Below are 26108 nucleotides of genomic sequence, written 5' to 3' on the forward strand. Positions count from 1 at the left end.
AAGAATGTGTCACTATTACTACAGTGAATGGAAATAAGAGGATAATAATAGGTGATAAAATGAACTGCAAAGAAAATATGAAATCCTATAATGACAGTGCTGCGCCCCAGTGAGGCATTAGCATAATAATATGTCTAACTTTATTTCTCCCAGTGGCAGATATGGCAGCTATTATTTGTTGGTTCCTCCGCTGGCTGCGTCATGATACCCAAACCACATTTATTTCCTTAAAAGGAAAAGGCTTGACTCCCCCTTCTCTCCTCCAGGAGAGATCAGACTGTGATAGGAACAAGAGAAAGAAACGGGGAGAAACGAATGATGCATCTGAAGCGCTTTACAAGATTAAAATGACACAAGCAATTAAAAAAACAATTAGAATGTCAAGCAATCTTTAATGAAAGGAAGCCAAATAAAAGAAAGAAAATAAAACAGGAAAAATAAAATAAATAAAATGGGGGTTACAAGAATGTCATTGTATAAAAAGAGATGAATGAATAGATACGAGTAAGATCAGACCAGAGGGCTAATATAAGCACATTCATAAATAATATATTTGTGAGAGCGATTTAACAGAGGAGCCGACCAGTCTGATCTCCCCTGGAAGTTCAATTCATAGAGTAACAGAAAAGGCCCGCTCACCCGACAAGCAAATCCTTGGGTGAGGACCTCAGGTTAATTCCGACTGGGCACACGTCAGTACACCACTGATGTACCTAGGTGCATGTTCAGCGCAGGCCTTAATGTCATTACCAATATATTCATGGGACAGAGAGTGATGTTTAACTGGGGGTTAACTGAGCCAGGCCTAAATATCAAATCATCATTCCCATTCATATTTGGTTGCAGAAAGTTCTGAGCTATGCCGCATTTGAGGTAACAGATGCAAGTGTTGACAAAATTCATTGATTAAAAGAGAGGAACAAATAAGTGTCATCTGCGCAACGTTAAGATTTTACAAGTCTGGAAACACGAGGTGCTCTATTGTCTCTCTCGCAGCCCCTCCTGATGAATATCTGAACAGTCTGTGTGCCTTGTATGTTCCAGCAACATGGAACTTCTCCAAAAATAAACATGTAGCTGTGAAACACCACTGTCTGTGAAACCAGCTGTTGCCTTATGTAAATTAAGATTTCAACACAGTAACACTCCAGTCAATATACAGTAAAAGTTTATTCACCCACATAGATATTATATTGGTCCGTTTTTCTCATCCCTCCTGCTGACATCAACCCTCATAAATATAAAAGCCTAGGATAAAAATACATTCACTCACGCTGAAAGAATCACAAAAAAAAAAGCTGCCAGTGGAATTAGAACAAGCCAGTTATCTTTATCAATGATAGGACTTCAGTATTTATGTAAAGGAAACATGAACAGAAATGTTTGAATGTGTGTTTTAGGGGAGTTGTGTCCCCCTCCAAAATCCCAACAGTAGGGCCGGAGGTCATGATGAACGCTGTTAATAGAAGCACCCATGAGTCTGTTTGGGAGTCTTGCTCAAGGACACTTTAGCAGGGTGGATGTGCTTGGTGTCACAGGAACTGAGAAGACAGCCGACTTCAGACGAAATCACTCATGTTTGGAGGTTTTAACGACAGCACAACAACTGACAAATCAATAATTGGTTCCAGAAAATGGAAACAGAAACCATGAAAATAATAGTTTGGTATTAACAACCACTAACAACAAATTACACAGAAACCAAAACAGAATTCAAAACCATCACTATTGAATATGATTAACTGCAGTTGAGTAAAAGAAAGGTTTAACTGCTTCATTCTTCAGGCTTTAGTGAACTGATCAACTGCACGCTCAGTCAGGAAAAGTGCAAATATACCATGTATGATACTGCTCAGTGATGTTGGTCAGGTGACCCTGATAAAAGTTAGATATGCACCTCTTTGTAAATAAAGCGATTTTATGATGGATGTTTGCTTTAGCTCATGCACTGAAATCACATACTTAAGACTGTTTCCAAAGCACAGAATAGTAACGATTCCCCCCCCCCACCTTCCACACGACAGTAAAAACTAAAAGTGGAAATTATTTCAAAATGGCCACCTGTACAGGTAGAGTCCTTAAAAACAACTGAAAGAAATGTGTTATTTGTCCACAAAATACCTAAAACAGTAGAAGTCCTTCAAATATCCTGTGCTGCCCATTAGATGTGGAATTCTTTCTTGCAAAGTAATCAAACATCTAAATATTGTATTGATGTTATGCTATTAACAGTTACCCCCCTACATGGTCACAAATTAAACAATGTTTCTCTTACAACATCATTAACTCATTCACAATATTCTCATTGTGATAATGATGCCTTATAATCCCTTATGAGCTCCACTTCAAGGAAGTGTAACCATGTCCAGTAAATGTTATAAATATAAGTCAAAAATCATGGAAGACAGAATCATGTCCCTGTTCACATTCATTGACAAGAGACTGGTGTATCTATTGCACTGCTCATTAAATCTTCATCTAAATGATTTAGTTTCATCTCTGTCCCACATTGTCATTCAGTTTTTGTACATTCTTTGGTCCTTTCTATTATGTCTCCAAACATTATTAAATTCCCCAGTTAGCATATCACTCATTTGCCACTGTTTTGAATGAACAATACAGGTTTTCACAGAAAAAGTTCCAGTAACGTCTTAGCACTGTGCTCCCAATGTTCCCATTGTTGAGCTGGTTTGGATTCAGGTCTATCTGATTCCAGACCAGCTGTGGAGATAGGAGGACCAGCCCGAGCCCCGAGACCCAGACCCCTCCTCCTCACCTTCACAAGAGAGAGCAGAGAACATCTGGTTAGAAATTATGAAAGCTAAATGCTATGGTACTTCAACCTCTGGAGATGAACATTAACAAATAGAAAGTTCTTTGAATTAACCAGAGGAAGATGTATGCGTCAATAAAGGATAGATTAAAAAACTATTTGGGTGTTTGAGTCTGTGTGTTAAGATGCTGTGTGTGAACGTTGCTGTTGTGATACAGTAGGATGAGAATATGATGATTGGTTTAATGTCGGTTGCTACATGTACACATTATAGCAGTTAACAGATTACAACTGCAAGCATATTTAATATATCAAAACATATCCAACATCATGATATAACAATGACAAACTAAGAGTTTATAGGAAGTTTGTCCAGTGCTCAGGTTGCAAGTACTGATATATTTTATGTGTGTATTTACATGTTACTCAATACATTTTTTTAACAATATGGCACCCCTTCTTTGGACCCATTCAGATGCTCTGCACAGGCTCTGTAATGACAGACAAAGCAGTATGATTCAATTAAATTCAAACTTTCATATTGTACACACTGTACCTTGTGCAATGGCAGCCAGTTTGCTTTTCTCCTCTGGACTGAGCTGCAGCATGGTGTGAATAACTGGCAGCAGTCCCTGCCTCTCACTGCCGGATCGCAGGAAGATGAATTGCAGCAGGACATTCTTCAGATACTCCAGGTTGGCCACACTCTTCTCCCTCTCCTGGTTTCGCTCTAGACGACGCACTTCACTCTTCAACAACTAGCGGGTGAAAAACACCGGCAAAATTAATTAGAACAAAATCCCCAAATCTGCACATCTCTCACTAGCATGGAAAGAATGGTGAGAAAATCAGATTTCCTCAGGAAAAGTCAAGTAAAACAGCTTATTTTATAAAGAGGAAATAAGGTACAGATATTATAATTATTATTTTTGTTTTATATGGAACAATACATTTTCTGTCAGGGCCCCAACTTTGATCCTTCTGGCAACTCCTTATTCTCTTTTAAATCTCAGGATTTAAGGGGTCTAAATTTATCTTCAACATTTTTATTTTTTAATCCTAGCTTTGATCTTTCCAGCTATTTTAATAATTTGATATTAAAAACATTTATTATTTTATTTGTAGTATCTTATATCATAGTTATATCAAACTGCCCCTAATGTTTCCTTTTGTTTGCAATTAATCCTTTATTTTTAACTTTTAACTATGTTATGAAAGGTTGTATACATACGTTTTTTTATAAACATTGCAAAGCAGTTATAATGTGTAAATAAAAACAAATTCGTTAATAGTCATTAAATCAGTGTGGAAGTGAAGTGTTTTTGTTTGAAATAAAGTTATCGCGTTGCTCCTCTTTACGGGGATGGGTAATTTTGACCGCCTCTACTTACCGTAGTGTGACAGCATACGTCACGCATAACAAACATGGCGGCGCTCTGTAGAACACAGCTGCGCGGTGTGTTGGAAGAGACGCATTAAAAAAGCTCTCTATGGCAACTTTAAACGGTGAACACACACTGGGATTGTCTGTGAATTAGCTGAGTGTAAAACTAAAACGTTAACACGTCGGGAGAGATGGGTTTGGAGCGTCTGTGTGGAGTGTTGGAGTTTTACTCCAGGCAGCTCCGACTCGTTAACATCCAGCACAAAGTGTCAGTCTGTAGAAACGCGTCCTTGTCGGCTCAGCCTTCACCGAGCAGCGGCCTGTCTCCCCGGGTCTCGTGTATACCGGGCCTGTGCTGGGGGACATCGGTCCAGTCGAGCCGCCACGCCGCGCACAGGCAGCTGACAGCCCGCCGCAGCCTCTCCACCTTCGCCCAGCCCTCCAAAGACGTCATCCTGTTCGACCACGACCGGACCCGCTTCTTCCAGCTCCTGGCCATCTTCTGCGGGGGACAGCTCGTCTTCTGGACCTACCTGGCTCACTTCGCCTACACGGGGCTCAGGAACACAGGGGGCACGCCAGACAAAGGGAAAGCCAAGACGATGTCCACCACCACCGGGCTGGCTGGGATGTGGAGTGTTGAGATGAACCTGGGGTCGAACATCTGGAGATACGGCTTCACGCTGGGATGCCTGGCAGTCGGTGCGGGGATCGTCGGTCTCGGGACTTTGTTTTGCCGTCGCTCTGTGTGCAAGGTGGTCTTACATCAGGGTGGGAGGATGGTGACAGTCAGTACGCAGTCGCCTTTGGGAGCAAGTCAAGGCCGGAGAATAACTGTCCCACTGTCCGAGGTGGCCTGTCACGCTCACAGGCAGCAGTCCCCCTCATTTATCCCCCTCAGGGTCAAAGGACACAAGTTCTACTTCCTCCTGGACAAAGAGGGGACCCTGAACAACGCCAGGCTGTTTGATATCACTGTCGGGGCATTCCGGCAGGTTTAATTTGGTGTTGGGCACCAAAAAAAACTAAAACTATGGAAGACTGATCCCAGTTTCTGTTTGATTGTTTCTCAGCATGAAAATAAAATCTGCAAGCTCAAAACTACGAGTTTATTTCTCACTACTATGACATGAGATATTTGTTAACACTCTTTAGAGCTAAGGCAACACATTAGGTGCATAATTGATCAATAAAATCTGTTAATCATTCTTCAAGCAATTAAATCAAACATTCCAGTTTCCCAACTGTAAGGACTTGCTGCGTTTCTCTGTCATTATGAACAGATGGATTTTCAAAGAATAGTATATTCGTGAAATTTTAATGTCTGAAAAGTATTTGATCTTTAAATTTATTTAAAAATGAGCAGTGTGTGTAATTGCAAATTGAATGCAGTTAAATTAACTGTTTAAACAAACTGTTGCGAGAGTAAACTAATTGTTTTTGTGCTTCCTGTGTGTGTGTGTGTGTGTGTGTGTGTGTGTGTGTGTGTGTGTGTGTGTACACATATACATACAGTGATCTGCTCCATGAGAGCAGCGTTGGTGGCCTCGGTTTCATGCAGCAGGCTGTTCATATGCTCCATGCTGCGTGTGGCTGTGGTCAGCTTTTGACTTAGCTCTTCTTTGGTCGGCTCCACCGTCCACACAAATGGCTCTAGAGATGAAAACAAAAGACACACAGGTTAAGATCGTGGTATGAGAAGTTTGCGGGCGTAGAAGCCAAGTATGGAGCTCATGTAGTAATGTCTTTATTTTTACATGTGTGGATGATCACTTGCTCCAGTGTATAGTGAAGTAGAACCTCTTTCTGAATTTGCATTTCTTGACCCAAACAGGATGACTGTTTCTAATTTGCCAGGTTTCGGTCACAGAATGAATCTGGAACTTGTGTGACAGACAACGTTTTATATACGGAGTAAATATTATGGCACATCTCATCACCTTGTTTGGGATCCGGAGACATGAGGAGCTGCTCCAGAGAGGGGAGGGGTGTAAGTGCAGGAGAAGGGCTCTCACTTTCAGTCATCTCCATACCCTCGCCCTCTTCCCTGGCCATAGACTGAAGGTCGCTGAGAGCCATCAGTCCCAGGCCTACCTGGTTTTGATCGGTGTTTCTGCGTTGAGGGTCTGAGGACAGAGACTTGCGGCTGGACTGGACCGACACTGCACCTGAAAGAGGATGAAAGGTTTGTAGAACAAATCTTTGCCTTTTTCAGCAGCTTCATACATGTGTAATAAAAAGCTGAGGATAAGGTTAACAAACAGAAAATGTAAAAAATTTAATATATATATTTTATTTATTGATTGATTGGTTACACAAACTAGGATTACCTTAAAACTGGATAAAATTTGAGATAATTTTATAATTCAATTCATAACGCTCTTATTCAAGTAACTATCACCATGGCTTCAACAAGTTAAACAAGTCAAAGAAATGTCAAAAGATCTTATATCATAGCTATTATCTCAAAGACCACCACTGAACTACATACTATGCAAAACATTTTTCTATCATTTCCACTTAGATTCACACTAAAGTGTGAGACATTGTCCTACTGCTTTGTGACATGAGGGGGCACCAGACACATTCCTGTTTAAACCAGTTTAGTTGGCATAAACAAAGACAAGTGGGAAGAGAAGGGGGACGGATGGGGCGCTTGAGAGTGTGGGTGGACAAAAGAGAAGATGGTGATTAATGAACCTGAAACTGAACCGAGAGGCCAGACTCCGAACCAGTCCCCTCACCAACACACCTCTAGTCTGCCACTCTTCTAATGACCGAGATAAGATCCTGCTTTATGCATATGTCAGTTTTTTGGTTTTGTGAGTGTGAATGTGTTCGAGTGGGACAGTGAGAGCACATCAGGAACACAGCGCTGCAGCCTCCACAGGTTTTCTAATTTGTGAAACGTTTTGAGATTAATGGTTCAGTGTAGGGCTGCACGATATTAGGAAAACATGCGATAACCTTGTTGAATATCGCGATAACGATATGACTTGTGATAAATCTTTTCTGCACACTGGCCCCTTTAAAAATAAACTATGCAAAACATGATGAGAAATACTGATCAATTTGTAACCGTTATTACAACTTTCTGATTTATAAGAAATATTTTATAATAACAGTAAAAACTTGTCCAATAGCCCCAGTAAAACACTGATGTGAACCTTCTGCATTGTTGCTGCTTTTTAAATCCAAATATAGTGGTAAAAAAGCTCAAATATGACCTTCAGTTGTGGCTGATATTGGCTGTTGATATCTCACTAATACTGGTGTGCATCTGTGAGACACTAATGATGAGTCTCTCCAGATGCGACAGTGAGTGGTTTGCCACACTGAGAGGCGGGAACAGAGCTGAGAAGCCTCAGCAACACCTGGCCACACTGATGTGACAGAGGAATCACGCGCACACGTGTGCACACCTTTTCTAGTCATTACTACGTGTATTTGCTGTTTGACTCCAGAGGGCAGCTGTGTGGGAGGTGACGAATGTGTTTCCAGCAGACCCCCATCCTTCCTATGTTCTCTCTCACATAATTCGCCTCATAGAAGAGACCAATACGATACCACTCATCCACTCGTTCTCTATGTTTGAGCTGCAGTTACTTTTTTTGATTCTTATGTTTGGTATATAGATTATTGTGTACCCTTACCCTTTTCGACTACTCCCTTATGTACAGAATCAGGTACTGATACATTTGAATGGATCAAGTTTGTAATTTGCATGGATGCTTACTGTTCTGGTTCTGCAGTGTGAAGAGCTGCTCCTCAACACGGGTCAGCTGGCTTTGCAGGGTCTCTACAGTGGCTCGGTGGTCATCCTGCAGCCTCCTCAGCTGCTCCCTGTATGTCTGCCGCTGGGCCTCCACCTGAGACAACAGGTCACTCTGAGCCTGGGACAGGTCTGAGCGCAGAGCCATTTTATCTGACTGCACAGACAACAGCCTGGAGGTGGAGACAGAGCAAGGTGGAATTGAAAGAAGACCGTTAGGTTAGTGGAGAATAAGCAGGACTGGCGTACAACAGTAAAGGACCGAAGAGTGGCGGCTGTTTGCCAGGCCTCATCAGGTGTGAAGACAGAATGTGTGCATATGTCTAATGATTGCAAAATCACATCCGAGGAGTAAAAGTCAGATTGAAAAACAAACAAAAACAGGGATATATGGGGGAACATACAGTAATTCAAGCTCACCTCTCGCGGAGTTCTGCCTCCTTGCTCACAGTTTCCTGGAGGATTTTATTGTGTCTCTCCAGTAGAGTGTCATGTTCAGTCTGGAGCTGCTGCAGCTCTGCTGTGCTGCTCTGGAGGCTCTGCTGGCTTTCTGCCAGCCTGGACTTCAGCTGATCTACCTGAGAGGAGAACTGCTCCCTGTGGGACACACATCGCATTAATTACACTGACCAACCCTTAAGCTGCTTTCAGACATGCATGGAACTCTGAAGTTCCTTCTTATTTTCTATGGAGGTGATACATGCTCATAATCAGGGTAAAATGTAATTGTATATGCTCTAATGTTCAGAAAGAGACCACTGTCCATTGCTTCAGCCTCTGCCTGAGACATTATCGCCTGTCTCTTTAAGGCCCTCCCCCTATAAAGCCTAGTCTGCGCTAATTGGCCAGCTTGCCCTCTCTTTTGTTATCGGTCAACTGCTTCCAAGGTATATAGGAAATTTTGGCCTCTGCTTTAGCTTTAACTGGCTTAGGTGAAGTTAAGGGGGTGTGACAGACTAGTCACTAGATGTGTATTATGCAAAGGGTATTGTGATGTCCCATGACATGTTTGAGGGTGCTATACATGAGGACCAGTGTCAGTAGCCTTGTGTACAAATACTCTAAAGCCAGTTTTGAACAGTGCAGCAGCACAATGACAGTGTTAAAATTGCACCCACTAATTAAGACTTTATTTGTACAGTACCTTTAGCAAATAATATAACAAAAAGTGCTGTACAGAATAAAAGTGTTGAAAACAATATCCCACACCCCACCCATAATTAGAGGAAAATTATAATAAGAGGAACTGGGGAAACACTGGTGTAAATCTCATGAATTTTCAATGAGGAAACACCAAAGGCAGGTAAACAAAGATAAAAATAATACAAAATAAATAAAAAAAACATAACATTAAAGATAAAACATTAAAATGCTAAAAGAAACTGAATGTTTTGAAGTTAAGTAACAAAAGTGAAGTAAGAAATAAAGAGTGGGGGTATTAAATGGAAAACAATCCAGAGAAAATCAATAAATGAAATAAAAGGATATGCCAGTGAAACTTTCTAAGATGTACAACTATATAACCAACTCAATAAATAAAAATGTAATTAAAAAGCTGACTGAAAAGGTCGATCTTGAGTTTGCAATATGCTGGAGTACAGAGCCAATTCCCTGTACTCTGAAGCATTAGATTCACTGAACACTCACAATGCATTACGTGTTGTTCTTACCTCTCTAGTTTGCCAGAGTCTCCTTCGCTCTGAGAGGTGGTTTTGCTCTTTTGCTGTTTGAGCACATTGTGAACTCGCACCTTGTAGCCCTCAAACTCGCCTGTCGTTGCCGCAAGCTCAGCCTGGAATCGAAGATCAAGCAGAGATATACAGTAAATAACAGATGTTAAATGTAGATTCATCTTTTCTCTCAAACAGGGAAATAAAACTGGGAGCAGATGGACAGACTGTAAGAGATGAGCAGATTTTTTTCATTTGTGTCAGACCATGATCTCAATGGCCTTAGTATTTTTTTTTGTCTGGTTGAGAAAATAACCAGTAAACCTGTAACATTTTCTCACTGATGTTTCCAAATGGTGCCTCATCAAAACTCTCAGTCTGCTGCAGTCAGGTTCACTGTACTTGCACAATGTACCAATGTCTGGGAAAAACACCTCAGCTGAATAAAAAAAGTTGAGTCAGTTTCAATTAGAAAAACACTGCGTTTGTCCAACTGATGCTTGTGCTACTGACAATGTTCAAATAAGGTTAATGGATATGCATTTCTATTCTTTCCAGCCATCTTTCCCAGTACAGTTGGAACCCTCTTCCAGGCATTTTTACACTGAACAAAAATCCATAAAAATATTAAAATCTTTAACAAGGCTATGGCAGAGGGGAGGGGGGAGATGAGGGAAAGATGAAAAAGTGCAAAGGCTGTTGGAAACTACCACCCTGAGGTTGTATAGCAAAATTATAGCTTAATCAATAGTAGTAGTTAAAAATGTAAAATTTAATTTTCATGTACCGTAGCATCGTCTCTCTCCTGCTGCAGGCTGTTGATGCGTTGCTGCAGGGAGCTGCAGGTTCTTTGTTGCTGTTCCAGTGTAGACCTCAGCTGCTCCTGCAGACGATGACGCTCTGCCGTCAGCTCGCACACCGCGATCTAATTGGATACACACACTTTAATATACACCTTCTGTATTAAACTGTTGACAGCGGGAGAAGTTAATGCTGGGTGTAGCTGCTAGTGTTACCTTGGAGCTTTCTAGCTGCTGTTGGTTAGCCTCCAGCTCTCCTGTCAGAGAGGCCTGCTGCATCATGAGGGAGCTCTCCTGCACACACACACACACGCACAGTGAAAGATTAAATGCATACACCCGTATACGTAAACATGGCAACACACCCACAAATGATTAACTATTCCCAGCATCTTCAAGGCCCTTTCAGCAATCATTCCCACATATGGTAGCACACCACAATTTAATTTCATCAGGCAGTGACGCAGTATTAGGAAATCCAGTGGGGGGGGGGGGGGGGGGGGGGGGAGACACACACACACACACACACACACACACACACACACACACACACACACACACACACACACACACACACACACACACACACACACACACACACACACACACACACACACACACACACACACACACACACACACACCTGTTTCTTGGCATCAGACAAGTCCTTCTTGGTCTGCACCAGCAGCTGTTTCATATTGGAGGTCTTCTCCTCCCCCTGGTCCAGCTGGGACTTCAAAGCCTCTGGAGACAGATACAGGTTCACAGGCACATGAGCAAACACAAACGCACGTACACAGACAGATGAAATAATTTAAGTTCAATTCCTTCTGTAGACTTTTTATTAGCTATTTTTTTGCAGTATTTTGCCTTCATTATACAGATTGACAGTGAGGAGCAACAGTGCAGTTACATGGTAGAACGCAAATCATTAGAGCTCTGCAGGAATAATGGATGTTTACTATCAGTGACTGTAGACTTGTGTTCCTAAAACCTGCAGTATACATTTATTTGTCACTGATGAAGAACTGAACAGGATTGCACAGGTTTGGTTTAAGTTCTGATCAAACAACAAGAAAACAAAGGAATAGTTCACATAAAAATGAAAATTCATGGTGGTGTCATCCAAGAGTCCGTTTTTTTTTTTTTTTTACATCTGAAGAAGGGGTCCCGTTTACTTCAATTACGTCAATGGATTCAGCTGCAACACAGTTTACCCCTTAGACTCCAAACGTGTTCTGTGGACTCAAACACTTCACCCACCGCTCCATCAGCATAGTGGTGAGAAGATGAGTGAATTTTCATTTTTGGGTGAACTATCCCTTTGATGTGGAATCATGCTGTGACACAACCATGTGATTAAAACTGGCAACTTATCATGCGATTCCTACATAATTACACTGCTCAACATAAAATAAATTGTTGGGGTTTCAATTAGAGCGTCAGTAAGTGAGTGTGAGCGTGTACATACCGATTTCCTGCTTGAGTGTGTCCTCCTTCTGGGAGAGTGTGTTTATCTGACTGTTTAACTCTTCAGCGCACTCATCCTTCTCTGAAAGTTTGGAGTTGAGGTCTCTCACCAGACGCTCATAGTCGGCCATCTCCATGTCCATCAGTGAGTTCTGCTGCGCCTCCTAGAGGCAGAGTCAATGTACTACATCAATACAGGGAACAAAGCTAAAACCATATCTTCCTGTCAGTCAAATCATTTATCTCAAACTTTAGGAAAAACAAGATACGGTTAAGAATTAGAACTAATTTCCATAAAGGACTATTTTTTCTGAATTCTATTGACTATTTTACACTGCATGAAATACATAGCTAGAATTTGTAACACTTTAAAATATAAATATCCAGAGCCAAACCAAGTATAAAATCTGTTGTTTTATATAACAAAGATATTCTTAAATAATACACAAACAAATGTTGACAATAAGATGGTGACATGTTTTTATGAAGACTTCTGATTATCTGTGTTCACTGTTTCTTAATTTAAGATTTATATATAATTTATTGATCCCAGTCATGTTTTAGTAAAATTACTATGATAATGTAATCACTGATCACTATGTTTAATTACAATCTAGGAACATTGTTAAATTTAAACATGCTTCCTCAGAATGTGTATATTTGTATCACTACTATTTAATAACAAACATTGTGGGATCTTAATCATGCCCAATGTATCAGTGTTTGTTCTTTCTTCCATTAGTAGCATCAACCTCAAAAACATCACATTTATTGAGCTATACTAAAAATTTTTGACATATTGTCATATGTCACCAAAGTCAGACCTGCGGGCAGCGTTTGTGTACACTGCTGTACTATGTAGGTCTCCACTAATGGAAAAGCAACAGCAGCTCCTGTGCTGTGGGCAAGAAAAGTTCCCCTTCTCTCTGAAAGGTGCTGCTGTAGCTGCAGGCCGGCCATCACCAGTCAAGTCGCCTGAGTGGACAGGCCCTCTGAGACACACTAGTGTCTGAGAAGCATTTTGTGTGTTATTCTGTTTGTGTACCTTGCGTAGCTGCTCCAGCTCCTGAGCAGTCTGCTGAGACTGCTGCTGCTGCTTGTGGAGCTGTGCTGTCAGCTCTTCTACCTCCTTGACGGCAGATGACAAGTCCTACAGTGACAAGCAAACACAGAGGGGTGTGTGTGGGGGGTAGTTTCTGTTGATTTCAGAAAATTAAAAAAGGAATAAATCGTGATATGAAGACACTTAAGGAATTTGTAAATAGGAACTTAATTATGTTTTTCTAGTTTCAAATACAGTCTGTGTAACAGGGAACAGAGGCCAACAAGTGCACGGAATTAAAAGGGTGGATCCATGTCTCTTTATTTCTACCTTGATCTTCTGTTCTTTCATGGCTCTCTCAGCCATCAGGTCTTTGTCAAGACTGGCTGTGTGTCTTTGTATCTCCTGGTTCTGGGCCTCCAGCTGCCTCACTGTGCTCCTGATGGTCTCCCCACCAGCCAACAGGTCCTCTTTCTGACTGCTCAACATCTCGTACTGTAAAAGCATAGACATTGCAGGTGACAAACTTAAATCTCGAAATAATTATAACTTCACAGGAGTTAACAATACAGAGGATGTGATCTATTGATAATTTGTGAAATTAAAAAGGATTGGTATTTTTTCAGAAGCCCAGTTTTACTCTTATGAGCTGCGGAGATCACGTGATTTTCTTTACGATACCGGTTTGGCTCTTATCACCACAAACTCTCTTGACATCTTCGTCAGTGTCGTCTTCTACGGGGATGACACTGCTTTTTCACCTGGGCTATTTGTTTCCTTTTTGTTATTTTCCTTTTGCGCCTGTCGCACGTTAAAAGCATCATCAACCTTTGACTTTACTGCGATTAAGAACAGATAAATGTTATTGTTCTTTTACAATCACACTAAAAACAATAAGGGTGGATGTCACAATGCAAAAGTTAAAACCATACAATGTTACCACTCGCAGATGCACGTTTTTTATCTGAAAATGCACAAACTGAAAACCATTCATGCAAATCTGACAGCGGCAGCCTCTGTGGGCTGTTTGTGCAGGGAACACTGAACCAGCAGCCGCAGCAGCAGCCACCTCCCATCATCTGTCAGCCAAACACTGAAACTATGATTGGTAAACAGAGAAGTCCAGACATACTGTGGGATCCCTGACGAGCTTCTAGTCTGCCCACCCCCCCAGAGACCTATGAGTGCACACAAGAATAAACCTGTGTCTGAGAAAATGGTGTTGCACTTGCACGTGGCAGATGGAAGCTATACTCCGCTCCATTTACTGTACCTGTCTGTTGTTCTCTCACTGGAAAGAGACAGTTATGAGCTGGAGGAGAGGAGGATATATAAACACTATTTCTCCCCAGCTCACCCAGTCACGTCTGATGAGCTATTTGTGGGTGCCGCACTGCCAAGCATAGCTGGGTAAAGTGTCCCTGGCTAAAATGACTCACTGTAAATCAGATAAAAACAGAGTTATGCGAGACGTATTGGAGAGATGTATTGCCGGACAAAGTGGCACTGCTTGGATTTAGCGGTGGGCGAGAGCACTTTCTATGTTTGTTACTGGTGTGTGTGATTGAGTGTGTGTTACCTGTGTGACAGCACTGCTGAGTCGTTTGGTCAGCTCTGCAATTTGTCTCTCTGCCGCCTCCACCTTCTCTCTCTCCTTATCCAGTTGCTCTGTTTGCGTGTCGTAATCAATCTGCAGATTCTACACACACACACACACACAAACAAACACACAAACATTACTGGAAGCCGGTTGAATAGCTCAGTGAAGGTAAACACTATGAATCTCAAATATCAGCTGCATTTACATTTGAGTGTGGATGGGGAAAAACTCTCATTAGACACAACAGAGTGGTTTCTTCTTTAATGGAGACTAAGTCATAAAGCACAGTGCAGTCTGGGGACTGATTATGAAAACCACTGGGGGTGACATCGCACACAGTCTGTTTTTGAAGAGAAAACCCTTTCACTTGACATTTAGGAACGTAATAGGGATGTACACAATTAAGCAAATGATTAATGATGGAAAGTGTCTGTTTTATTTTGGGTCGGTTTATATTGTGCTTTTATTTAGAAGAAAATCGTATCATTTAAATTGCCATCAAATGGAATAACATTTGATTTTGCAAACTTTAATCAACGACAGACATTAGAATAAGGAAAAGGATAATGTTAACTCCATTACAAATTTATGGGTGCTCTATTTATTTACAAATGAAATACTAACATGCAACTCTAATACATCCAGCCATCGATTCATCCATCATCTGTACCGCTTATCCTGTAACGCCCAGGCTACACTGGTTGTGTCAGTGGCACGTGAGCATCGCAGAACATCTTGGTTTTGATTCAGCGCCCATGTTATCAGGTCAGAGCAGCCACACTGCCGTGCTGCTCATGCGCCTTCTAGAGAGTCAGGGTCTAGCCTAGTTTCTCCTCGTACCATGCCAGGTTCACGGCAAAATAGATAGAATTAACTTTTAACACAGTCTCTGTCAAATATGTAACAACCATGAATATTTACAACACTTCCTGTACCCATTTCAAAGTAAAAGCACTCAAGCGTTTATGTTGACGAAATCCAATGATTTGCAGAACCGGAGGATGAACAGCTTCATCCCATAGAATCCTAATATTGGGCAAGAGGTGGAAATACAGAGACAAACAACTATTCATGCTCATTCGTACCTATAGTCAACTTAAAAAGTCTTCAATTAACCCAACCTCAAGCTGTGGGAGGAAGCTGGAGAACCCGGAGAAAACCCACACAGACATAAGAAGAACATGCAAACTCCAAACAGACTGGGATTCGAAACAAGAACCTTCTTTCTGTGAGTATTATGTAAATTACAACAAAGCATTTTATTCTGGTGTTTTTTTTATCCCACATCCTCTCGTACCTTGTAGCCTTCAGCACCGTGGATGATATCTTTCATAGAGCTGCTCACTTTCTCCCTCTCTGCTTTCAGTGATCCGACCACCTCATTAAGGTTTGCAATCTGAAATAAAAAGAATAATCGAGTTAATGATAGACTGAGATTTTCACAATCACCAGTCTGACCACTGAGGGGAAAATATATCTATAAATGTAAAATAAGGGACGACAAACATTTATGGTTGAGAAATGTCATTCTTAACTCTACCTCTTTCTTACTGATGTCCAGCTCCTTTTTCGCTTTGACAGCGACCGCCTTGATTTTGTTCATCCTCTCGTCCTTTTCTTTCTTTTCTTTCTCCAGGATCGCTGAAGGGAACAGAGGTTATATAGAAGTTTTTATTTATATTCTGGGATTCAAAACAATTAATTTCTTACCTGCTCCAATAAACAGGGAAACTAAGATGACAATATTTTTATAAAATAATGTTCAATTTGAGATATTGTATTTTTCTACTCATTAACACGGACATGTGGCACCTTCATACCTATTTTCTGTTTGATCTCATTGTCCACAGTTTCCTCAGAGGAAGCAGACTCCTGGGAAAGTGATAGGAGAAAGTAGGAGAAAAAGAAAAATTCAAACATAAATTACAGCATAGTTCTTTAAAGAAAGTATTTTGTTTTTGATCGTGACACTGTAAACAGTAAATAATTTTACTCATTCCCTAACCTATATTTAAATTATTTCATTTTTATTAAGAACTGCAGTCGTGTGAGAAACACTTAGGTCATTTAATATACATATTATTGTGTCAGTTATGCAGGTGGGTCTCAGAGTGGGCGATCATTTCTTTCCAAATAGTAAATTTATCAAAAATTGACTTTCTTTGTTCTGGAAAAAAAAAATCAAAGATATTAAAATATGTGTAATGAAGTATGATTTCTAATGTTGTTATTCACATTCTAATGTTATATTATGTCAAGTTGGTCAAATGTGTGATTTAGGCAATTCCCAATCATGGTACACATCATTCACCTGGAGAGCAGCCATTTCACTCCTCAACTGAGAAATGAGCGAGTCTTTCTCTGTCAGCTGATCAGAGAAAGCTATTCTTTCTTGCTGCATATCCTCCATTTCCCCTTCTTCCTTCTCTTCAGTCATCAGAGAAACTTGAGCCATCAGTTTCTGGTTCTCCTCACTTATCTTCTCACTGACTGACTTCAGTTCCAGCAGGTCTTTTTGCAGCCCTTCGTTATCCTTCACCAACTCCACCAGATTGTTTTTCAGCATGTCCCTCTCCTGTTCCAGGTTAGTGATGTGGGCCTGGAGCTCCTTATGAACCTCCTCTACGCTTCTCTCCCCTTGAGCCTGTTCGAGAGTAGTCTTCAAAAGATCCCTCTCCTTTTCCAGCTCATCTACACGCACTCGGAGCTCCTCAACCTCATCGGAGGAATTTTTGAGTGCCTCATTCATATTTTCTTCCAGAGCTCCGATGGAGGTGCGGGACTGCTCTGCCTCCTCTGTCGCTGAGCTCAACCTCTCCTCTAGCTGATGCTTTTCAGACATCTCCTGCTCCAGCTGAGCCTCCACTGCTGCCAGCTTGGAGCACAGAAGCTCCTTCTCGTCCTGGGCTTTGGCGAGCCCCGAGGATGCCTCTTCCATTTTGTGATGGAGGTCAGTCTTCTCTGTGGCGAGCTCTTTGATACTCGGCTCTAAAGCAGAAACAATCTCCTGCCGTCTTTTCACCTCCTCTTTCAGACTCTCTTCTATCTTTTCCCTCTCCTCGTTCAGATGTTGCACTTCGTCCTCCTTCTCTTTTTTCAAGCCCTTCAGCTCCTTCTCTTTTTCCTCTGTCAGCAAAAGTGCATCTCTTTCTTTCCCCTCCAGCAGCCTCTCAAATTCTTTTGCTCTCTCATCATTCAGATTCTGCATTTCTTCCATTCGCGTCTGAAGCAGGGATTGTATTTTGTCTCGCTCCTCAGTCAGCCTGGTGATCATCTCTTTAAGGTCTTGCGTCATGTTTTCCTTCATCTGCATCTCAGAGAGGATCTCCTTATTCTGCTTGGTTAGCTCCTCCACAGATTGCTTCAGCCCACCGACCAAACTTGTTTGTTCCTCTACGGATGCCTGGAGTTTCTGGTCTTCAGCTGTTGAACCTTCAGGCTTCAGCTGTTGTTGAGCCATGGTGTCACTCAGAGTGTTGTTCTCCTCTGTAACCTCTTTGACCTTCACCAAAAGTGCATCTCTCTCCTGGCTGAGATGAGCGATCTTATCGTGGAGTTCTTGTAGAGTACTAGCTCCGTGCTCCTTCATGGCATTGTACTGATCAACAAAATCTTGTGTCTTCTCCACCAGCTCTGTCTCTACACCTTGAAGTATGCCCCTCATGTGTTGGCACTCAGCCAGGGCAGAGTCTCTGTCCCTGGTCAAGGCCTCACACTGATCCCTCAGGTTCTGCTGCTCCTCTGGATTCGTTGCCGACTCCTTGGATTCTCCTTGGACCTGTTGTTGGTCTGGATAGAGAGTCCCTACAGTGTCATTGGAGGCACTTTCCCTGGTCAACTGCAATTCATTGATTTTAAACTCCATCTCCTCTTTCTCCATCTGGAACTCCTCCTTGATCCTCTCCAGCTCTGCTTCCTGCTCACTTTTCACATTACTGAGCAAGGTGAGCTCGTCCTGCAACATGGTGTTCTGGGCTTGGAGGTCTTCCAGAGCTGATCTCAGTTTGCCAGCCTCTGTTTCCTCTCCGTCATTGTGGCTGGACTCACCCAGACTTAATCCAGACAGTGCCAGCATTTTGGCGATCCCTGAACCCCGAGCAGGATCCTCATCCTCTTCTTGCACATCCTGCAGATAGCTGTCTGGAGAAGATAACAGTCATGTTAATTGAAAAAGTCTCTGACTTATTACTTGTACCATGGACAGAAATGGTGCTGCAACATTAGCATAATTTCCATCACGCAATAAGTTACCTCCCCTTGAACATACAGTAGTTTTATTTAATCTTCTGATAACTCATTATCAGAAGGGAATTATGTTCCTGAGTATTTCAATGGCATATCTATTTGTATATTTAAATATTTATATTATGAACAGACAAAAATACTTATTGCATCTTGCCTATGAAATATTAAGAAATAGCCATGTGCATTTTTCATAAAATTCTGGTGATTAAATATGACCATTGTAATAATTAAAAAACAATAAATCGTTAAGATAATAACAAATTGAATTATTGCTTCATTGAATGGTTAAAATTCAGACTTTTAAATGAAATGCTGTTGTACCTTTCAGAGCGAGCTGCTCCGTCAGCTCCTCGTGGAGCAACAGGAGACGGTCCCTCTCAATCTCGCAGTCCTCCTCCAGTGCCCTCATTTCCTCCTCATGCTGCAGACTCTTCTGAGCCAGCTCCTCCTTCAGGTTCTCCACCTCCTGCTGGCCCTCCGTCAGCTCCCTTTGGTGGCTCTCTTGCAGCTCAGCGATCTCCTGAGTTCTTCCTTCGCGGGTAGCTTCCAGTTCAGTTAGAATGGTTTGCAGCTGCACTTCCAAGCACCGGCGTACTTCTTCGGCACTCTCTTTTGCCCTGGCATGTTCAGCTTGGCGCTCCCTCTCCCTTTCACTCTCTCTCCCCCTGTCACTCTCTTCTCGCTCTTTCAGTAACTTCTGGAAAAAAGCCACCTCCTCTTGGTGTTTGTTGTTGGACTCCTCTATCCTGCTATCTAGGGTCTTGATATTTCTTTGGTGGTCCTCTATCACATGGTCAAGCTCTCCTTGCAGCTTCGCTAGATCATCCTGCACAAAAAGACAGTCAGACACATGTTGTAAGGATCCTGTTTCATTATAAACATACATGCATCAATGTGTCGACTATACATTCCCCTGGAATATACCATATTTCCTATGTTAAAGTAGATCTTAATTTTTCCCCACCTTTCCTTGCTGCTTAGTCTTCTCAAGGTCTTTACGAGACAGTGAGAGACTCTGCTGAATTTCTGCCTTCTCCAGCAGCAAGGCATCCATCCTCTCAGTCAGCTCCTACAGTATTACACACACACGTGATTCACATGATGCATTATGAAGATGGGGAACAGCATGTTAACATATGAATAATTAAAAGCATACATATGAGATGCAGCCCTACAACCAAACCTGTATCAGCGTGGAGTCATCTGAACTGCTGTTACTGCTTTTGTTTTGCCGCTTGGTGGATTCCATTTCTTTTTCCAAATCTGATAAAAGATCACGTCATAAGCATAAGCATGTCACATCCTCCTATACGGCTGGCCCACAGAGCCACATAGTCCAACACAAGTATACACAAGATTTAAGAGCATTTATAACTTACCTGCACACCTGCCCTTCATCTTCTGCATGGCAGCCATCTGCTTCTTGGCAAACTTGATGAGGTCATCTTTGGACAGTGTATCCAGCTGAAAACATAATGTAAAAAAAGAGAGAATCAATATAGACAACACTGTGCTGGACGATATGACCGATTAATATCAATCTAATCACAACACCAGTGTGCAGTGGACTTCTGGGGTTTCATACTACTGGACTGCTTGGATTTAGGCTAAGTGTATTCTTTAAATAAGCTTCTCTGCTAGAACACTATTATATCTGCGGTCTTAGGTTTTGTCTTAACTTGATTTGTATGAGCTAGGATTTTGTTTCACTGAAGTGTTTGAGAGTTAAAGAGAACCAGTTAGAGTTAAAGTGCTTGAATTTTATTCCGATTTTTGTCAAGGGCTAATTTTTATTTTACTTTCTACCTGTGAGGTAAATAGACTTTGTCCTTCATCAGTTTTTGGTAAATTAGGAGATTTTGTTTAACTCACCTCTTCACTGATAAAGGTGAGAAGTAAAGTGTTTGTTGCTGTTGAGCTCTGCTGAGTTTCTGTTGCTGGACCATCACCACCTGGGGCCTGATTTCACTCATTAGCAGGGGGTGTGGTCAGCACAGCTGTAGCCAATCATCGTCAACTCTGGTGTTTAAAAACCAGGGATTGGTTGAAGCGTCAGTGAAGACTCGGAGGATAAAGACAAAGGAGTCTTTTGGAGGAGGCTGACTATAACGCTGCTTCCTTTTATTTGAATATGTGTATACTTTCCGTCCCTGTTCACATATCTACTCGTAGATACTATAGGCCTTGCACTCATTTACATTACCGTAACTAGGGATGCACCGATATGGAAATTCTTGGCCGATACCGATATTTAAAACAACAATCTAGCCGATAGCCGATACCGATATTTGTTTATTACTTGCATGTGGCCTTCTTGGTGTGTAACGCCGGGTTTACACCGGGCGCTGAAGCGCCGCGCCGCGCAGCGTTATTCTCAAGCGCGCAGCCGCCTAGCTGTTCACACCGGACCCGCATTTCTCCGCGTCGGTCAGCCCGTGATTCTCCGCTTGTTGTTGTATGTAACCCGTTCAGTGTCGGGGGTAAATGACGTATTCTCCAAGCAAGCCTTTAGCCCCCCCTCTCTCTCTTTTTATCTATATGACTGCTTGTGTGGCTGTAGTGGATGGGCAGAGGGGGACATTTAATTATGTGATTGGGAAAATTGGGAAAATTAAAACTCCAGGACAACAGAAGGGGAATACAAAGTATGGGATGCATATTTGATCATTTATATCATATCAAATATGTCATTTATATCGTTTAAAATTATTTTTCAGTCTGTTTCCTGGCGCGATATGCTCGCTCGCACGCCGAAACCATCGGTGAAGGGCGCTGGCGCGGCGCATCGCAGCCCATGTGAACTGCACAAAGGTTTAACAGGGGGTGGGGGGATGGGAGGCGCCTGGCTTTCCTTGGCGCTGCGCTGCGCGGCGCTTCAGCGCCCGGTGTGAACCCGGCGTCAGTGTACCATAATCTGGATGCCAGATTGGCAGGCTGCAGAAAACATACCAATGAATATCGGCCAATGTTATCGGTGAAAGTCAAGTTTATTACCGATACGCCGATAGCAGTAAACGAGGCGAATATCGGCCGCTACCGATATACGGCCGATACATCGGTGCACCACTAACCGTAACCTTTCCTCTCTTATCTATCCCACCCGTTTCACACATATCCAACACCTTGTCACAGGGTGTCTCTGGAACTGCCATTCCGCTACCCGCAAGACAGATTTCATCTTTGGCTTTGCTACCCAGCAATCGCTTGGCTTCCTTGCTCTCACTGAGACTTGGATCACACCGACCAACACCTCTGCTCTCTCTCTCCTCTGCCATCTCTTTCACCCACACACCCAGACCCACTGGTAGGGGTGGTGGTACAGGTTTACTCATCTCCCCCAAATTTAGTTTTTCTCTCTACCTGCTGCCATATTTTACACCATTGTCTTTTGAATTTCATGATGTGACAGTTACTCATCCGGTACAATTGTTTTCTACCATCCACCAGGTCTTTTGGGAGATTTCTTGGAAGAATTAGACGTCCTCCTATTGAACATCCCAGAAAATGGCCCTCCACTTGTCCTTCTGGGTGACTTCAACATCCAGACAGTCATCTGACCTACTACTTTTACTTTCTTCCTTTGCTCTCACTCAGCCCTTCCCCTCCTACTCACAAAGCTGGGAACCACCTTGACTTAATTTTACCAGAAACTACATCTAACCTCACTGTAACCCCACTTCATGTCTCTCACTCTCTCCCTCTCTCACAATCTGACAGCCCTACCACATCAACAGACTCTGTACCTGTCTGTCGCAACATTCGCTTCCGCTCTCCCTCCTCTCTGGCCTCCTGTTTTATCAGCCCTCCCTTCATCTGACTCTTTCTCACTCATGCAGCCTAACTCTGCCACAGACACTCTCCTTTCTACTCCGTCCTCTCTTGACTCTCTGTCTTACTTCACAACAGGTGCGCAAGTCCTCCCCAGCTCCGTGGTTGTCTGACTCTGTGCGCGCTGACAGAGCCACTATGCGAGCATCAGAAAGGAAATTGCTTAGATCTAAAAACCCTGATGACCTGCTCTCTTATCTCCTCTTTCTCTGCCTCTATCTCTGTCATTCACTCACATGGCTTTTCCTACCACAGCTATGCTGATGATGCCCAACTTATCTTCTCTTTTCCCCAATCTGAAACACAGGTAGCAGCACAAATCTCTGCCTGACTGACATCTCTCAGTGGATGTCTGCACACCACCTGAAAACCAACCTTGAAAAGACCGAGCCACTTCTCCTTCCAGGGAAAAGCTCTCCCACCCATGACCTATTACATTTGAAAACTCTGTGGTAGCCCACACCCAGACTGCTAGGAATCTGGGTGTGACAAACAGTCAACTCTCCCTTACTGCAACAACCTGTTCCTGTAGATACAGGCTGCAAAACATTAGGAGAATATGTCCCCTTCTTCCCGGATCGGGCCCAGCCTACATCCGGGACATGGTAAAACCTTACACCCCAGCCCATCCATTCACTCTGTAGCTGCCTGCTGCTCCCTCACTGCGAGCTAACCACTCAACAAAATCATGACTGTTTGCTGTCCTGGCTCCTAAATGGTGGAACGAGCTCCCCAATGACATCAGGACAGCAGAAAGTCTACACATCTTCTGCCGCAGACTAAAGACTCATCTCTTCCGACTATACCTCGGATAATAAAAAAACAATATCTAGTAGCACTTATATGGCACGTACATTTAGCACTTTGTAGTTTGGCTTTCTTGAAGAAAATTTTACTTGCTTGATTCTTATTGTTCTGGGTTTGTACCCTCACGGTTGAATGCACTTATTGTAAGTAGCTTTGGATAAAAGCGCCAGTGTAATCATATCAATCTAATCATCATGATAAATGTCACATTATCATTGTGATTTTTATATTATTGATAAATTATATTGCAATTAAAAAATATCGTTTTATTGCCCAGCTCTAAGTCAACAGTACAGATTTTTGACACACAGATGGGTGTTGTCCCTGGTGAAGATAAGTACCTTTGACTTGGCTGCTGGGGATGGAGCCGCAGACTCTGCTCCGGAGCCACCAGGGTCCTGCTTCAGCAGAGGGGGAGGAGGAAATGACAAACCAAACTAATGAAAGAATAATAAATCTGACAGGTATGCTGTATTACTGGGTTGTTTTTGTCTGCTTAGTTTACGAACTCATACTTGATATTCAGCAGTGTTTCATTTGAAAAACCTTCAAAATGTTTCTCTGCCTGGAATCAAAGACCCATTGATCATAGAAGATTTTACAACATGTTTTCTGATTCATCAGGAGCCATGTTTGCACACACAGATCAGTTGAGGGTGGTTTGATTAGAATGTGACACTGTCTTTCTTACTGTCAATATTGACACGTGTACTGGAGGGCTGACAGAGCAATGACAGCCACTTTAAGAGGCTCGCTATGTGAAATACAGTATCGCTGTTCGGTTTACACACTGCTACTGTACCAGAGGAATGTGAAACATATAAAGGTTTAGGATAAAGGTCGCTGAGTAAACATCACATAGCGTCACCCGCAACTGTCTGGTAACGTTTTAAAACTCCATTCACAAGTGAAAGGGAGAAGCATTACATTATATCAGAAGCTAACTCCAAGGTGCTAGCACTATCTGCTGTACTGAGGCTGGCTAATGCTAACTCGACAGTGAGCATTTACCTCCATCTTCGTGGTTCGGCTGTTCAGCTGCTTCTCAGTCGTCTGACAGACTCAGAGACCAAAACATATAACTTCAACAGACACAGTCAAAGCGAAAGTCAGACTATTTCCAATTCCGTGTGCATTTAAAACGATAGTATCCCCTGTGTTTTGGTTTGGAGCTAACAGGCTCAAGCAGCAACCTACTTCCGCAATCGTCAACCCAGTGACGTCAGTGTGATATACGTCACATGTTAAACAGGATATGTTAATAAAAATATACTTTATTTGCATAGGACCTTTCACACGAGAATTGTGGCACAAGGTGCTTCACAATAAAGATTAAAAGGTATATCAAATAAATATAAAAGCACCATATGAATAAAACAGAATGCATCTGGACATTATTCAAACTACTTGATGATTACAGTACAGCAAATAAAGGTAAAGCCGTCACAATAAAATAAGCAGTCAAAATAAAATATTAAGATTATATGTGTGACTTGAAGTGAGTACACATAAACAGGAGAGTAACCTTTTTCTTCATTCTTAGGATAATACAATGTTTTCTATGAAATTTATAGAAAATTATTTTTGACTTAATGGAGATAAGGGCATAGTAATTTCAATGTAATTCAATTTGTAACTTATTTTTATGTTTAATTTTCCTGAACCCTAAACCTAGATGCTGTTATGTTCGTTAAGATTTATGTATTGTACGTTAAAGTCAGAATTCAGACAATGGAAGTTAAACAACTAGGAGAATAAATCCTCCTTAAATTGGGAATTAAATAAGTATCGTAAAATGTATTTTCCACAGATTTTATTTTTTGTATTCAACACCTCCGCTGGTCTAAATAGCTTCTAATCCACCAATTATGTCCTTGAGTCAGTGACATCTGTCCATGTTCGATTTGAAAAAATCCTCTAGGGAAGGAATTATTATTATGATTATCTGGGTGGAAGGAGATCTATAGTTGTTTTACATTTATTTGTTGTTTACTGCACATTAGCACATGCAGTATGCATACAGAAATCAAACTCCCCGACATCAAACATGCATCTTTTAGTCAATTATGGGAACATTCAAGATAAAATAAACAATAAATATTAATCAGCAAAATATAGGCAATAGACATATGCACATTTTCACATAATAAATGGTAAGGTAACTGCAGACAGCCCATCCTGCAGCTGAGCACTCAACACTAAGTGATCTGTTATGTTATGTGTAGACAAGGGCATAGGGGGCATAAAATCATACCGAAGCTGTCTGATGCTTCCATGTTGTTGTTTTTGGGACTGCTGTACAGAGGTGAGGGGTGTCTGCCCTCATGCTGACATCAGGCCTGTCACAAACTCGCCGCGCTTCTGCATTCCCATCACGTGAGGGCCAGTTTTGTCTGCTGAATATGGAGAGTGTCTGTTTTGACGCGTGTGATAGAAGCACTGACAGGGGCAGTTTAGCGAGAAGCCTCTCATCCTGACAAGGCTGGGATGCTCTGGGCAGAGGGGCAGGGGCTCTGCCGACACGCTGTCTCATCTGGAAGAGACCCATCTCTGCGTTCCACCCTGCCTGGGTCAAACACACCCATCCATCACAGCCCCTCCCTTGTTTTCTCCCAGGGCTTCCAGACGTATTTTGCTGCCATTTTTCTCCCCCCACTCGTGGCCGTCAGTCAGGGATGGCTTTGCAGTAATATAACTGACACTGGCTGGCGTTCAGG

General features: G+C 42.2%; 2 protein-coding genes across 3 annotated transcripts; one reads left to right on the top strand and one right to left on the bottom strand.

The window, feature by feature from the left end:
* Nucleotides 1-1146: 1146 nt before the first annotated feature.
* LOC117754672 (GRIP and coiled-coil domain-containing protein 2) lies at nucleotides 1147-24610 on the bottom strand. 2 transcript variants are annotated; one of them, XM_034573751.1, is made up of 24 exons: nucleotides 24403-24610; nucleotides 23733-23789; nucleotides 20136-20220; nucleotides 19940-20019; nucleotides 19721-19825; nucleotides 19078-19582; nucleotides 16823-18651; nucleotides 16332-16383; nucleotides 16052-16152; nucleotides 15809-15907; nucleotides 14491-14610; nucleotides 13242-13406; nucleotides 12915-13019; nucleotides 11871-12033; nucleotides 11043-11143; nucleotides 10616-10693; nucleotides 10387-10524; nucleotides 9600-9721; nucleotides 8350-8526; nucleotides 7894-8102; nucleotides 6098-6325; nucleotides 5671-5810; nucleotides 3330-3531; nucleotides 1147-2776 (listed from the first exon to the last, which is right to left on the bottom strand). In XM_034573751.1, exons 1-24 carry the CDS (start codon nucleotides 24406-24408, stop codon nucleotides 2703-2705), a joined length of 4941 nt encoding a protein of 1646 aa, XP_034429642.1. In that variant the 5' UTR covers nucleotides 24409-24610; the 3' UTR covers nucleotides 1147-2702. The 2 variants fall into 2 exon arrangements, with proteins under 2 accessions (XP_034429642.1, XP_034429641.1); XM_034573750.1 differs by having other exon boundaries at nucleotides 23733-23792.
* On the top strand, nucleotides 4204-5204 carry tmem223 (transmembrane protein 223). Its single transcript, XM_034573759.1, has one exon. The coding sequence runs from the start codon at nucleotides 4349-4351 to the stop codon at nucleotides 5156-5158; it is 810 nt and encodes a 269-aa protein (XP_034429650.1). The 5' UTR covers nucleotides 4204-4348; the 3' UTR covers nucleotides 5159-5204.
* Nucleotides 24611-26108: the final 1498 nt, after the last annotated feature.

Source organism: Hippoglossus hippoglossus, chromosome 21 (assembly GCF_009819705.1).
Source record: "Hippoglossus hippoglossus isolate fHipHip1 chromosome 21, fHipHip1.pri, whole genome shotgun sequence".
Classification (NCBI taxonomy): Eukaryota; Metazoa; Chordata; class Actinopteri; order Pleuronectiformes; family Pleuronectidae; genus Hippoglossus; species Hippoglossus hippoglossus.

Bases quoted from the DNA above. Each gene is read 5' to 3' on its own strand.
- tmem223 (XM_034573759.1), top strand. From the start codon at position 4,349: ATGGGTTTGGAGCGTCTGTGTGGAGTGTTGGAGTTTTACTCCAGGCAG.
- LOC117754672 (XM_034573750.1), bottom strand. The intron at 11,144-11,870 runs GTATGTACACGC...ATCTGTCTCCAG, and splicing joins CACACTCAAGCAGGAAATCG to AGGCTTTGAAGTCCCAGCTG. The intron at 3,532-5,670 runs GTATGTATATGT...TTCACCCGCTAG, and splicing joins CTCTCATGGAGCAGATCACT to TTGTTGAAGAGTGAAGTGCG.